The following is a 13,335-nucleotide window of genomic DNA, read 5'->3' as shown; positions in this document are numbered from 1 at the left end:
CTCAAAACCATTTTTAGAATGCCATATGATACAAATAATATCAGATCAAGTACTGAGAGAATTCAGGAGAGGGAAAAGTTACCTGAGAAAATTTCTAATAATAGATTTCTTTTTTTGAGCTTTGTCTTGAAGCACAGATTGATTTGTCCACTGGGAGATGGCAAAAGGGCTTTCGAGGAGCCTTCAAGGCATCTGGATCCTCTCCCAGTGACCGAGATAGGACATCTGCAAGGTGTCTGTCAGTGTGTTTCATCACCATAGCACCCACAGGATGTCTGCCACTGTAGGGCCCTCATTCCAGGGTGTTGATAGTATTCTCTTTTGAGCCAGGTGTTTGAACGTTATATAGACAGAACTTGGGTCTGGTCTTGAACCATAGGTCCTTTCCTTGGCCCTCCAGCGCAAAGGGCTGTATAAAATGGTGGTTCAGAGCACTTTGGACTCAGATGGACCTGTGTTCAAATCCTGACTCCACTACTTAATAGTTATTCTATTCTAATTATTCTGTGCTTCAGTTTCCACATCTGCAAAACCAGAATAAAGACACTACCTCATATCAATTTGTGGGAATTTGCGGTTGGAGATTTTAAAATGCTTAGCACAGGCTTTGACAAGATAAGCACTCAGTGAATGATACTCAATGATATCTTTATTACTTTTATTATTATTTTATCATTTCAACCTCTTCTTGATCTTTCAAGGCCTTTTCAATTAATGTTCAGTGATTCTAAGCCTTCCTCCTCCAGGAAGCCCTCTGTGAACTTCCAAGCTCAAAGGAACACTTCTTTCCTCTATTCCTTCATTCAGACCAGCACTGCTACTGAACTTCGCTGTGTATGCACTTCTAGTTTGTGAGACTTCTGGAAAGAGAGGCTAGACCCTCACTCTGGGTAGTCTCCCCAGCACCCAGCATACATGCAGCACATAGTAGGTAGACAGAAAGTAGCTCTTGCAAGAATCTTAACATTTCTACTCTTGCTATTGACTTAGGAGTGTGCACCATGTTCTCAATCCGCAGCGACACTTAAGAATATCACCAATATTGAATCCACAATACATGGATTTAAAATCAATTGCTTCTTGTGACCATTCAGGAGGAAGTTATAAGCTTTATGATTATAGAGAACATGCTTAGCTTCTTCATTGTTGTATCCCTCATGCTTAACTCAGGGCTTGGCACATAGTAGGTATCTAATAAATATGTACTGAAAAGATGGATAGTTGGATAGATGGATGGGTTGATGGATGGGTGGATGGATGGATAGATGGATGAATGGAAAACTGAAGAAACTGCACAGGACCAAGAAATCTGGATATCTCTTAACACAAATGCTCTCCAAGATCCCATTGCTGATATTTGTCTCTGGGGACTATTATGATGACCTCAGACTAATAATTACGAGAATCCTTTCATATGCATTTATTTTTGAAGACCTCCCAGTGGCCTTCAGGAAGAGATAAACCTCAATCAAATTCATTGACCAAAAAATAGGATCTCTGGGTTTTAATATTAGCCAGTGACCTTCTCTGGGTGTATCAGTTCAGTTATTCTTTTTCATGTCATGTTATATCTCTACTTAATTGGACGTGGCTGCCTGGAGTGATGTACTCACAACAGTTCTGAAGTGGGGCTCCACAAAGGTGTGTAGGCATTGATTAGCAACATCTGCCACGTACACCAAATCTATGGGGGTGCCACAGATTTGCCACCCCTGGACTCCATGATCTCCTACAGTTGCTTCTAAGCCCTGCTCAAGTCTGATCTTGATTTTACAATCCCATGTCTGTCTGCATCGATGGAAAGTGCTGAAATACTGAGCCAATGTTTCCCGTCAGGAGCAGTGTCTTGAAAACTAAACCGCAGGCAGCCTGTTCTGGAGAAAGACCTGGCTGAGCAGCATAGACAACCATCCCAGTGGCAACGCTGCCTCTTGGCCAGGGGACTGATCTCCCAGAAAGGAGCTCCACCCTAGGCTCGTGAACTTGCTTTTCCTGCTACTGAATTAGAATAGATAGGCTAGGAGGAAAACCAGGAGTGTGGCCACAGCCTCCTCACCCCCTAAGGATCTCAGAGAATTCCTGACTCCTGACAAACTGAAACACTGAGAATTACCCACTTCCAAGGGAAAAGTGACAGAGGGCAAGAGGGAGCTCCCCAAAATTCCCTTATGAATCCCTCATCCTTCAGAGACTAGCCTTCCACTGTCTCTTTCAAACAAAAGACACAAATCACATAATAACAATACACACCTGTTACCTGTTACCTCCTGTTCAGCACTGTCCTAAGTGTTGCACGTGCATTATCTCATTTAATCTCATTTTTTCTCACTTGCAATTGAAAGAACTTTATAATAGTGTTGTCACTGTTGTCATTTTACAAACAAGAAAGTGGAGGTGCAGAGAGACAGTGTTACATAGCTAAGGTCATAGCCACTCGATGGAACCATAGGAATTTGCCCCTATCCAACCATCTTTGGCCTATGGAAATGGAAATCCCATATGATTCAAACTAATAGCAAGTGGCAGAACCAGAATCTATAGTATTTGACTAATTCTAGAGCAGATATCTCAAACATTACACAGCCTCTCCTTGGAGATTTGTCGGTTTTAGCATTTATCATTCTTCCCTTTCAGTATCTCTTTACGTGTCTGTTTCCTTTACTAGACTGTGAACTCATGGAGAGCAAGAACTATCCATCACTGGACTCTGAAACACCTCACTCCCTCTTGGGTTCTCCCATGGCCTGGTCTTAATGCTCATTCAACTCGCCTCTCTTGAATGCAAGAATGAATGGTTTTAAAAATGAGTTAATCCTCAGGACACTAAGATGATTGCTGGATCCACTAGCATCCTAACTGGGAACCCATTAAGCCACCGTGCTACCTAAATGGATAAGCACTTTTCAGTGCTGGAATTTAAACATCTAGGTCCTGTAGGAGCTTTGGTTTGGCAGCAGAGTTTTCTCAATTCTTTTAAGACACAGGTTGTGCTGGACTCACTCAAGGGTAAGGATCAGATGTCCTCGGAAAAAATCCACACTTAAGGCTGTTTCCTGGCTCCTCTCTCCTCCTGACACATTCCGAAAAGGAATTTATGGATGTTGGGAAGAACAAGGGGTGAGGAATTTCTAGAACCTTTAAGAACGCCCATGTAAGCAACTCCATGCGTAACTGACTGTGCACAATAAAATTCTCTTGCCTGTGAGCAAGAAGAAAAATTTAGTGTGAGCTGCCTCATGTGTTGCCAAAATGATGTGGAAAGAAATTCATCTGCATTTCTAAACAGTAGGAATCCTCCTCGTTCCCCCAAACCTAGGATATTTCATGTACATGCCTAATAAACAAGATAAATATATTCTGTGAGCTACTAAAAATGAAGTCATAATAGCTAATTCTGAAATATGATTCTAAGCAGTTGGAAGTTTTATCTGTATCTAAAAGTGATGTTGTTTATTCTCCAGCTGTGACCGAGGAAAAAATCCAAAGATTGTTGATTCCTTTAACTAGCAATGGTCTTTGTCTTGTGGTGAGTGCCTAAAAATAAACGTTAGTTTATTCCATGCTGCTTCCAAAAGGTTAACTACCAAACAGTTCTACTGGGGAGGAAAAAAAGAAGATTTGATAACAAGGGGCACCTTAAAGTATAAAATTATTAACCAAAAGCCCTTGGGACGCCGCTGCCATGATACTCCTCTACTGACCATGATGGTTTCCCTGCCTCTTAAATGAAGTGTAACCTCAGAATAATGTTCTGAATAAAAACCTATAATGCCCAAATCTGGAGAATCATCCTACTCTGGCAACGTCTAATACCGAAGAAATTGAAACGAGAACTAATTTTTATCTTTCATCAGTAACGAAATCCTAACATCTTAACACCCTCCCCTGCCAAAAAAAAAATAAGCCTTCAGGATCATTGTTTTTTTATTTTTTGTGGGGGTCAGGTGCCATAAATGTGCCAGATATTTGGAGACCAAAGGGCTAAATACAGAAGCCTGCATTCTGCCTAGTTATCTCAACTCATGATCCTGTGAGCAGTCAGGCACCTAGACTTAGGGAGACGTGGCATTGCTTCCTAGGCAGCAGCTACTCTTCACATTGACCTGCAAGGCTCTCCTCACTGTGATTTGACCAACTCCACGTGCTCTCTCCTTTCCACTCCCCTACATACGTGTCTTTACACCTCAGTAGAACTAGACCTCCAGTATTCCATACATGTTACCCACCTTTCTCTAAGTCAGGCAGCTACAAAGGGAAGCTGCTTTATTTTTTTTATTCTCCTCATCACCCATGTCTTCCAACTCCCTTGACTTTTCTCATGCTCTTCCCTCTTTCTAGACTTCTGTAGGCTTCAAATTCTACCCACCTCCTCAGTTGTATCCGTCTGCGTTTTAGAATCCTACCTATCCTTCAGGTCCATTTCAGATGCCATCTCTTTTGAGGATTCTTTCTCGAGCACCTCAGAAGAATGTAGCTTCCCTCCACCTACGTGACCAATTTCTCTTGTTTTCTATTACATCATTATTATAGTCATAATATACTTCCCTGATGCTCCCATCCCTTCTGGATACAAGGTTTCCTTTCTGATCTATTCTGTATTTGACTGCTCTTGTTTTTGTTGCTTCCATTATCTTAACTACCATACATTAAGCTCCTAGTATGTACCTGGCACCATGCTAGTAGCTTAATATATTTTCTCACTTCATGCCATCCTCCCACAACACTGTGAAATAGATACATGTATAGCCATGTAGGAAATGAGGTTAGTGAGTCTCAGAGGGCAAAAATGAATGGCTACAGGCAACAGCTACTAAGTGGAAGAGCTGGATTCTAGCACAGGTCTGTTTCTCTCCAAAGAACAGGCTCTTTCTCCCACACTCAGCTGCTTCATCAACATAATTGTTTAAGACTGCTGAATGAAATGGACTGAGTCCCTCAAAAACTGCGGAGCAAAAGAGTGCAGGGTCAACAAAAAATGGACAGTCATGAGTTAACTTTGACAAGGTCTACCAGCTCCCAAGAGAAGGGTGAGGCAGAGTAAGTCAAGATGTTAGGTGTGGACAGAGTAGATCCTGGAGAAATCTATCTTTTGTTTGATTTGAGGAGAAGAAACTCATGGAGATCTTGAGACTCAAAGGTATTCAGAGAGAGGAAGAAGAAAAAATTTCCTATCTCAAAGGTAGAATGGGGGGAAAGGATGCTGACCTGGGACAAGGTAGACATCCCTTCATATTTGAGGAGGGTAGTAACCATGAACACCATTCTCCATTGGTACCTGGATGTGTTTGAACATGTAAGGTATGGAAATTACAGTGCACATACCTATTTGCTTATGTTCAGCTGAGTTAATGAAAAGTATCATCTTCTCTCTCTCGTCTCCTGGCAACTGCATTGGAGGTACTCACCCATTTTCGTTAGACAGGAGACTGAACAATAGCTAACTTTCTTAGAGACTCTCCTTGACCTCTCTGAGCCTCAGTTTCCTCATTTGCACCATGGGCTTAATATCACCAAGCAGCCCTCTAAACCAGTCCTGCTCAGTAGAATTTTCTGCAACGATGGAAATGTCCTTTATCCACACTATCTGATATTACAGACAATATTAAGCACTCGAAATGTGGGTAGTACAACCAAGGATGGAATTTTTTATTGTACTTAATTTTAATTCATTTTAATTGTAATAACCACTGGTGGCTAGTGGCTGCCATACTGGACAGCACAGCTCTAGACTAACGAATTCAAAGTTTTATACTTTTTCTTGAGTTTAAGTTTTCTACCTTTTCTCTCATGGGAAAATCTTTATGATAGATTTTTTACTCCAGATTAATTGTGTTTTGAGACGTTAACAGGAAAGGAGGTACCTAAAGAAACTCACAAAAACAATTCATAGCAGTTTCTTTGGCTCCTGATAAAGATAGAAAGCAAAGTCTGATCCACCTGTGTATTTTTCTGCATTCAGCATATGTGCTGAGACTGGGTACAGAGCAGGGTAATCTGCATTGCTTAGAAATAGCCACTTTGCCCTGGATATGTGGCCCCAACAATCTGTGTATTGAGCCCGTACAAAGGTTGTGTCTCTTCCTACTCTCCTCCTTTGCAAACATTTATTCACCAGATCCTTTAATCTTACCATAAAATATAGATAGATGGACAGATAGATAGATAGATAAATTGATATGAGTATAAATATAGGTTTGTTGTTAGTGCCGTTGAATCAATTCCGACTCCTAGCGGCCCTGTGCACAGTGGAGCAGAGCCCTCCCTGGTCTTTTTGCTCCAGCCTCTCACCTTCCAACACTATATGAGACAATGCTCCACAGCTATGCATAGGCTTTTCATGGCCAATTTTCAGGAGTTGGTGGCCAGATCCTTCTTCCTAGTCTGTCTTAGTCTAGAAGCTCCACTGAAACCTGTCCACCATGGGTGACCCTGCTGGTATTTGAAATGCTGGTGGCATAGCTTTTAAGATCACAGCAACAGGCAGCTGTCACAGTATGACAATCCGTGGACAGGTGGCGTGGTTCCCTGACTGGGAAGCAAACCCAGGCCGGAGCAGTAAGAGCACCGAATCTTAACTACTAGACCACCAGGGCTGGCTATAGATAGTTATAGACATAGATATGGAGATAGAGATGGAGATGGGGATAGAGATAATCTCCAGGCCGTATTTGCCTGGGGTCTTTGAGAGAGACAGTCTCCACATACTGCAGAACTCTTATCCTTGCTTAAAAAAACAGACCTGCATATGCCAAAGTAAGAGGTTTAAGAGTTGGGAGAAAGAAAATCCTAAAAAACTATGAATTGAAGTCTCTATTTTTCAGTACAAAAGCTTCCCTTTGAGCTCTTGCTGCTGCCAAAGACCGTACCATTCCATGACACACGTCACCCCATGCACTTTTCACAACCATCCTACAAGGAAACTCGTATCACATTTTATCAATAACATGACTCTGCCTTACAGTAGTAGATAACACCTTTCTCAAGGACAGGAAGTAGTTGAACTGTGAATCAACCCAAGACAGTTTGTCTTTAAAACCTATACTCTTCAGCACTATTCTATTTACATTCCAGCAACTTGGAACCTGCTATAGTCTAAAAGAAGCTCTTTCTATTGGAGAATTCCGACTTGAAAAATATTTCTCCTGTTGTGCTGAAATTTGTCTTCTCGTAACCAACCCTACCGTCACTCCCAACAGACACACACATCAGTGCTTGTTCTGTCCTTTGGGGCCACAAGGAGCAAGCCGGCTCCTGCCTCCCCAGGATTTGTACATGATAGTCATGTCCCTCTCAACCTTGGCTTTTTCAACTACAGGATAAATAGGCACAGGTCTGCATTCCTTCCTCCTACAAGATATTTTCCAGACCTCCCATTGCCTGGTCACTTCCTATAAAGATAAGAATCTACTTGTGCATTTTAAGAGTCACTATAGAATAAGTCGTTCAGTCTGAAATTTTAAAAGACCTGCTGTCAGAACGTGATTCTTCATGTCTAACTTAAATATCTCAAACTGCGATCTAAAGTAATTTTCCCTAGATCTATCCTCAAAGGACACGTTAAGCAGCCAGTTGTCTGCTTGAGAATATTTTACGTTCTTAAAGGTTATTATTTGCTCCCTATCTTTTTTTCTCTCCGGTGTACATAGTTCCAGTTCTGGTAAATGTATCTTTATAAGGTTTACCTCCTCACCCATCAGTGATTTCTGCAAGTCCTCTTTGATCTGGATCCAAGTCACTGCTAAGTTTAGGACTGGATTCCATGAAGAGGTCAAACTCAAGCTTAGGCAGAGGGACGCTCTTGGCCTGGTCATGCTAGGCTTTGTTCCTAGGAATGCAACAAAATAGAAGCTACTTTTTAATGTATGCCTCCTATAGGCGGACTCAGTGCTGGATGCTTTACATACAGATTTCCAATCCATAGTTTCCCCCGGAAGGGTTTTGACCCACATTTTACAAATGAGGTCATTTGAGGTCAAATGAGGTTGAGAGAGGATAAATGGCTTGCCAAAGTGACCAAGCTAGTGAGTGTCATTTGAATCCAGGTGCCTCTAATTCCAAAGCCTAGGCATTTTTTATCACAAAGATATAATGGATCTTTCCCAAAGGACAAAAACATCCATCTGTCCTCAGACCACCATGAGCCAATGGGAAATACATAGCCCTCAAGAATTCCATTTCCTTCCTCCAAACAACGCAGCATTTGGCTGTGCCAGTGCACATCCCTTACACTCACAGTGAAAAATCCTCACTCAACCCATACTCTGGTCATTATTACCCTAGACTCACTGCCTTGGAGTCTCAACCAGCAACTCTCCTGGCCTTTTAGATGGAAATTTAAGTCATTTAGCAACACACACAAAAGTGTTGGGTAAAAGTCCAAAAGCATTTCAAACTTGGCCCATGGCCCTTTCTCGTGAAAAAAAAAGAGAGAGAGAGCTAAGAATTGAGGGGAAGAGGATGGGAAGGAAGGACTTTGTGGAAGGCAAAGAGAGTTAAAGCAATTGCAGTAGAGTACGCCATCAATAAATATTTGTCCAGTAAACAAATAAGATGAGCTATGCTGGTTTGAGAACTTGCCAAGTTCTCCTCTTCATAATAATTTGCATTCAGTGGGCCTGCCTACATCCCAGATCCACAAATTCTTACTTAGGAAACTAATTTGAATGAGACAGCATACTCAGAAGTTTTTTGTTTCTTTCTTTCTTTCCTTTTTGCCTAACCAGGGAGTAGATGCCGTAAGTAGCTATCACATGGATAGTTGGTAAAATATCAAATATGACTATAATTAGGATGTGGTATGGATAGAAAGTTCTTGATTAAATCCACAGTTGTGCTTCCTAGGTCCCCTGACCCCTGGCCAGCCCTACAGAAATGCTTCTCAGTTCGATTTTCCATGCTACAATCCTTCTCCAGGTTTTGCAAAGACTTTCCCGTCATCATGAAGGAGGTGATCATTTGCGATCATATTGACACATTCTATCATTGGGATAAGACCTTCCTTGGAAAAAAAATTGGAAAGCCTCTTATAGGATAAGCAATCTAAATACCACATCTAATTGACATAAATAGCTAACTTAGAACATGCGAGTGTAAGCAGCATGGGCATGGGAAAATACCAATTTTTGAAATGACTGATTAAAAAATAAGTAGCTCTCAATTACATTCTTGAACGACGGTCAGGTGTATTTCCTAATTAAAGAAGACTATAAATGACTTCATACTATGTATAGATCATTCTCACAAGATTCAAGGAATATTATAATATACAGTATTATAATATACAGTATTATAACCACCTAAAGTTTAACCATGTCTTTCTATCTTTACTCAATAATTTCTCAGCTGCCTCTGTCAACTCCCTGTAGTGTAAACTCTTGACAGTCTTTTTTTTCTTCTAATGCAAGTGCCTGACTTAAGCTTTGATTACAGAGGCAGCCACTTCAAAGAGGCATCCACTGCAAAGATGGCTATCTGGAATAAACACATTGCCAGCCACAGACTAGATAAAGAGCCAGGCACCTTCCCCCACTGAGGCTTCTATGTTTTAGAGATCTCCATTAATTTCAATAACTGACCATTTGGGCCGCTTGGTGTTTCTCTTCCCACTTTTTAAATTCCTGCTCGTATGTTTTAAATTCACCGATAAAGAATGAGCCTGCGAAACCCTGGGCCCCCACCCTCGACCCCAATAAAAGCAGAAGCCCAGGCCTGTGCTCTCTCTCTCCCCCATGGCCTTGCTCTTTGGCCCCAGGTATGCCTTGTAATTTCCATGTCCTTTAAGTAATAAACCGTTTTTTCCCAAAAATTTTCTGATGGTTATTGTGGAAGGGCCTCTTGCAATCATAATAAGAGTCACAAGGGCTGGTCCAGCCACAACATTGGTTATTGATAAGCTGAGACCAGCACACAACACTCCCCTTTCCTCAGCTCCTTGATTGTCCATACAGGTGAATAGCCTTAAGACAGCTTAACAATGTAAGAACTGCTTCACAATAGCGTATTCTCCTCTATACTCTCTATCTAATCATTTTCATTCTTTAAGGATCATCTTAAATTCTATCCTTTCCAACAGCCATGCCCTACCACTCTTTCGACAATTCCTTTTACATCTTTCAAACTCCATAATCACTTATATCCTATACTACAAAATAAATGATTTACATTCCTTCTTGCTTTGCTCCTTAAATAGTAAATGGATGATTCCATTTTCTTCTTAATTCTATTGTTAAGCCCTCTGAGGGTAGGCCCTTGGTCTTATATTTATTTCTACCATCCAAAGAACTCTGATTATTGTGGAAAAAATGTATTCGTCTGCTTGGGCTGCCATAACAAAATATCACAGACTGGCTGGCTTAACCAACAGAAATTTACTTTCTCACAATTTAAGAGGCTGGAAGTCCCAGATCAAAGCACTGGAAAATTCAGTTCTGGTAAGGCCTTCCCCTTGGCTTTCAGATGGCCACTTCCTCGCTGTGTCCTCGCATGGCCTTTCCTCTGTGTACAAGCAGAGAGAGAGAGAGAAGGAGAGAGACCTCTGATGTCTCTTCCTCTTCTTACAACACTATCAGATCAGGGCCCCAGCCTTATGACCTCATTTAACCATGATTACCTTCCTAAAGTCCCCGTCTCCGAACACAGTCACACTGGGGGTTAGGGCATCAACATATGAATTTGAGGGGAGAAGAGGACATCGTTCTGTCCTAATACTCAGTAAGAATAGTATAAGTACTTGTTGACTGGAGAAGACATCAGAGGCTCATACACATCCTTTCTGAGCCATCTCTTCCCCTGAATCATAATTTGGACAAGGGGTTCAGGGACACTCTGTCAGGCTCTTCTAAAAACTTGACGTTTCAAGGTTTTGGAAGTAAATCAAGGAGAAGAGAAACTGAGGTTCAGCGAAGTAGAAGACTATTCCAATAGCCACAAAACTAGTAAGAAACTCAGCTGGAATTAAAACTCAGTTTCCTTAGAGAGTCCTTCATTTTAATCTCTGCCTCTGATAGCAGCAGAGAAGCAGCAGATGGTGTTAAACTCAGATTAGAGGGTCAATAATAAGAGGTAGGAGTTATTGAACATCTACTGGGACTATGGCCATTACGTCACTATGAGGGTCACTCAGTGTGCACATCTAGCGAATAGTGAAGAAACTCATGAATACATGGTTTCAAATTAATGTTTTCACTTACAGGATTATTTTAACTTTGACATTAGCCATTATGATCTTCACTGTATGCCAGTGAAACAAAACCAACAAAAGTTACATATCTTACCCAAAGGCTAGAGCTGAGATCCAAGCTCACATCCGGTCTGTCTTATTCCAAAGTTTGGCCCTTTCTTCTGTACCCTGTTGACTTGCTAAATTTCTAGAAGTTGAATAGTGAGTGAAATCATTCCTTCCAGTTTGCAAAATTATTTTGGAGACCATTTTATATCAAACCTACAGTGAATATTGAAGGAATATGAGGAGAGCATCAAACGCAGGAGATATAAAATCAAAATTCACTTGGAACTGCAGATATTCAATAGATTCAATTAGCAGTAGATACTCACAAGGTTGTTATTTTGTTTGTTTACTTGTAGAAGAGAATTCCTTCAGGAAGATCAGAAACGACTGATTTGGGTTCTACTCTGTGCTTCCAAATCCCCAATTCTGCCTGATAGTGAGACACTCTGGGACTGTAGAACCCCAGAAACATCCAGCCAAACCCACTTCCACCATGGGGGCCATGACTCGGCTGTTGGCAGGCATCTTCCTAGCTTTGCTCGCCCTCTCTACGGAAGGTGGGGTCCTCAAGAAAGTCATCCGGCACAAGCGAGAGAGTGGGGTGAATATCTCCCTGCCAGAGGAAAACCAGCCAGTGGTGTTTAACCATGTCTACAACATCAAGCTGCCCATGGGGTCCCAGTGCTCAGTGGATCTGGAATCAGGCCATGGGGAGAAAGACCTGGCCCCGCCATTGGAGCCCAGTGAAAGTTTCCAGGAGCACACAGTGGATGGAAACAACCAGATCGTCTTCACACACCGCATCAACATCCCCCGCCGGGCCTGTGGTTGCGCAGCTGCTCCTGACGTCAAAGAGCTTCTGAGCAGATTGGAGGAGCTGGAGAACCTGGTGTCTTCCCTGCGGGAGCAGTGTACCACAGGAGCAGGCTGCTGTCTCCAGCCTGCTGAAGGTACGAGCTGGTCCAGGCCCTCGCTGTACAAGTAGGAGAAATGATGAGCATGGCAGGGTCCATCAGTGGTTTCCAAAGTGGGTTCCCTGGGGAACCAGCCTCACCACGTGTTCAGTGAAAAGAGATTTTGTGGTCAAATAAATGTGGGAAATATAACCATCGCTGTTTTGCACTTGGTGACAAGTGTTTCTTAAAGGAATTCTCAGGCTTCTGGGAAGTCTTCCTTCAAGAAACCCTGTTCCACTCTAATTACTAGTTTCTAAGACTCATTTGACCACGAAATCTACCCATTCTTTACCCCAAAACTTATGAACATATTATGAAATTCCTGACTCAAAGATCACTCTCCGAAGGGTGCTAATATAGCCCCATCACCTCGTTGTACAAGTAGGGAAACTAAGGCCCAGAAGGAGGGTGGGATCCCTCAATGTCCTTCAATAACTGGCCGAGATAGGACTTAATCCACAGTATTCCACACCCCTGTGTTCTTAAAAATGCACAGTGCTGCCTATGGTCCTCACAAATGTGCAGTGCACGTTCTGCGGGAATTGGAAAAAACAGTTCCGTTTAATGGCAACAACAATGATGATGATCACAACTATGAATTGAGCCCCCTTTATGTACCAGGCACTGTAATTCATTAACTCATTTAATCTTTCCAAGAACCTTGAGATAAGGTTAAATGCCCCCATTCTACAGATGGGGGAACTGAGACTCACAGAAGTTACCCAACTGGCACAAGATGACACAAAGACTAATACGAGATGGGAGCTTTGAATGTGCCTGTGTCTCCAGAACTTGTGGTCTCCCAGTCGTACCTGGCCACATCCCTGTTTTAAGGAATTTTGCCACTTTGGAATTATGTCTTCATCTCCGTTCCCTCAAGTTGATAGAACCACAGGCGTTTCAACAGCATCAAACTGGAGGTGAAAATCTCTATTTCTGCCACTCAGAAAAACTTACCAGGAAGTACTTGGGCAAATTATTTCAAGAGTAGATCTAATTACCATAAATGGAGAGTACTATAGGACATACTCTAGGTTTCTAAGGCAGGAAAAAAAAGTTTTCTTTATGCATAAATTAGTTTAATTCCCCCCCCCCCCCCACTCACCGTCAACTACCTGGCAAAATGCTGATGGAAGTTACACAATGGAATTA

General features: G+C 42.0%; 1 protein-coding gene across 4 annotated transcripts in view; it reads left to right on the top strand.

The window, feature by feature from the left end:
• Positions 1-13,335, top strand: part of TNC (tenascin C) — a 90,924-nt gene that overhangs the window by 15,029 nt on the left and 62,560 nt on the right. For all 4 annotated transcript variants that reach the window (XM_046658119.1, XM_046658128.1, XM_046658148.1 and 1 more), the window contains exon 2: positions 11,584-12,177. In XM_046658119.1, the coding sequence (XP_046514075.1) occupies positions 11,721-12,177 (457 nt within the window). In that variant the 5' untranslated portion in view covers positions 11,584-11,720. The remainder of the gene's footprint in view (positions 1-11,583; positions 12,178-13,335) is intronic.

Source organism: Equus quagga, chromosome 1 (genome assembly GCF_021613505.1).
Source record: "Equus quagga isolate Etosha38 chromosome 1, UCLA_HA_Equagga_1.0, whole genome shotgun sequence".
In the NCBI taxonomy this organism is placed as follows: Eukaryota; Metazoa; Chordata; class Mammalia; order Perissodactyla; family Equidae; genus Equus; species Equus quagga.
This window is presented reverse-complemented; position numbering and strand designations above follow the sequence as displayed.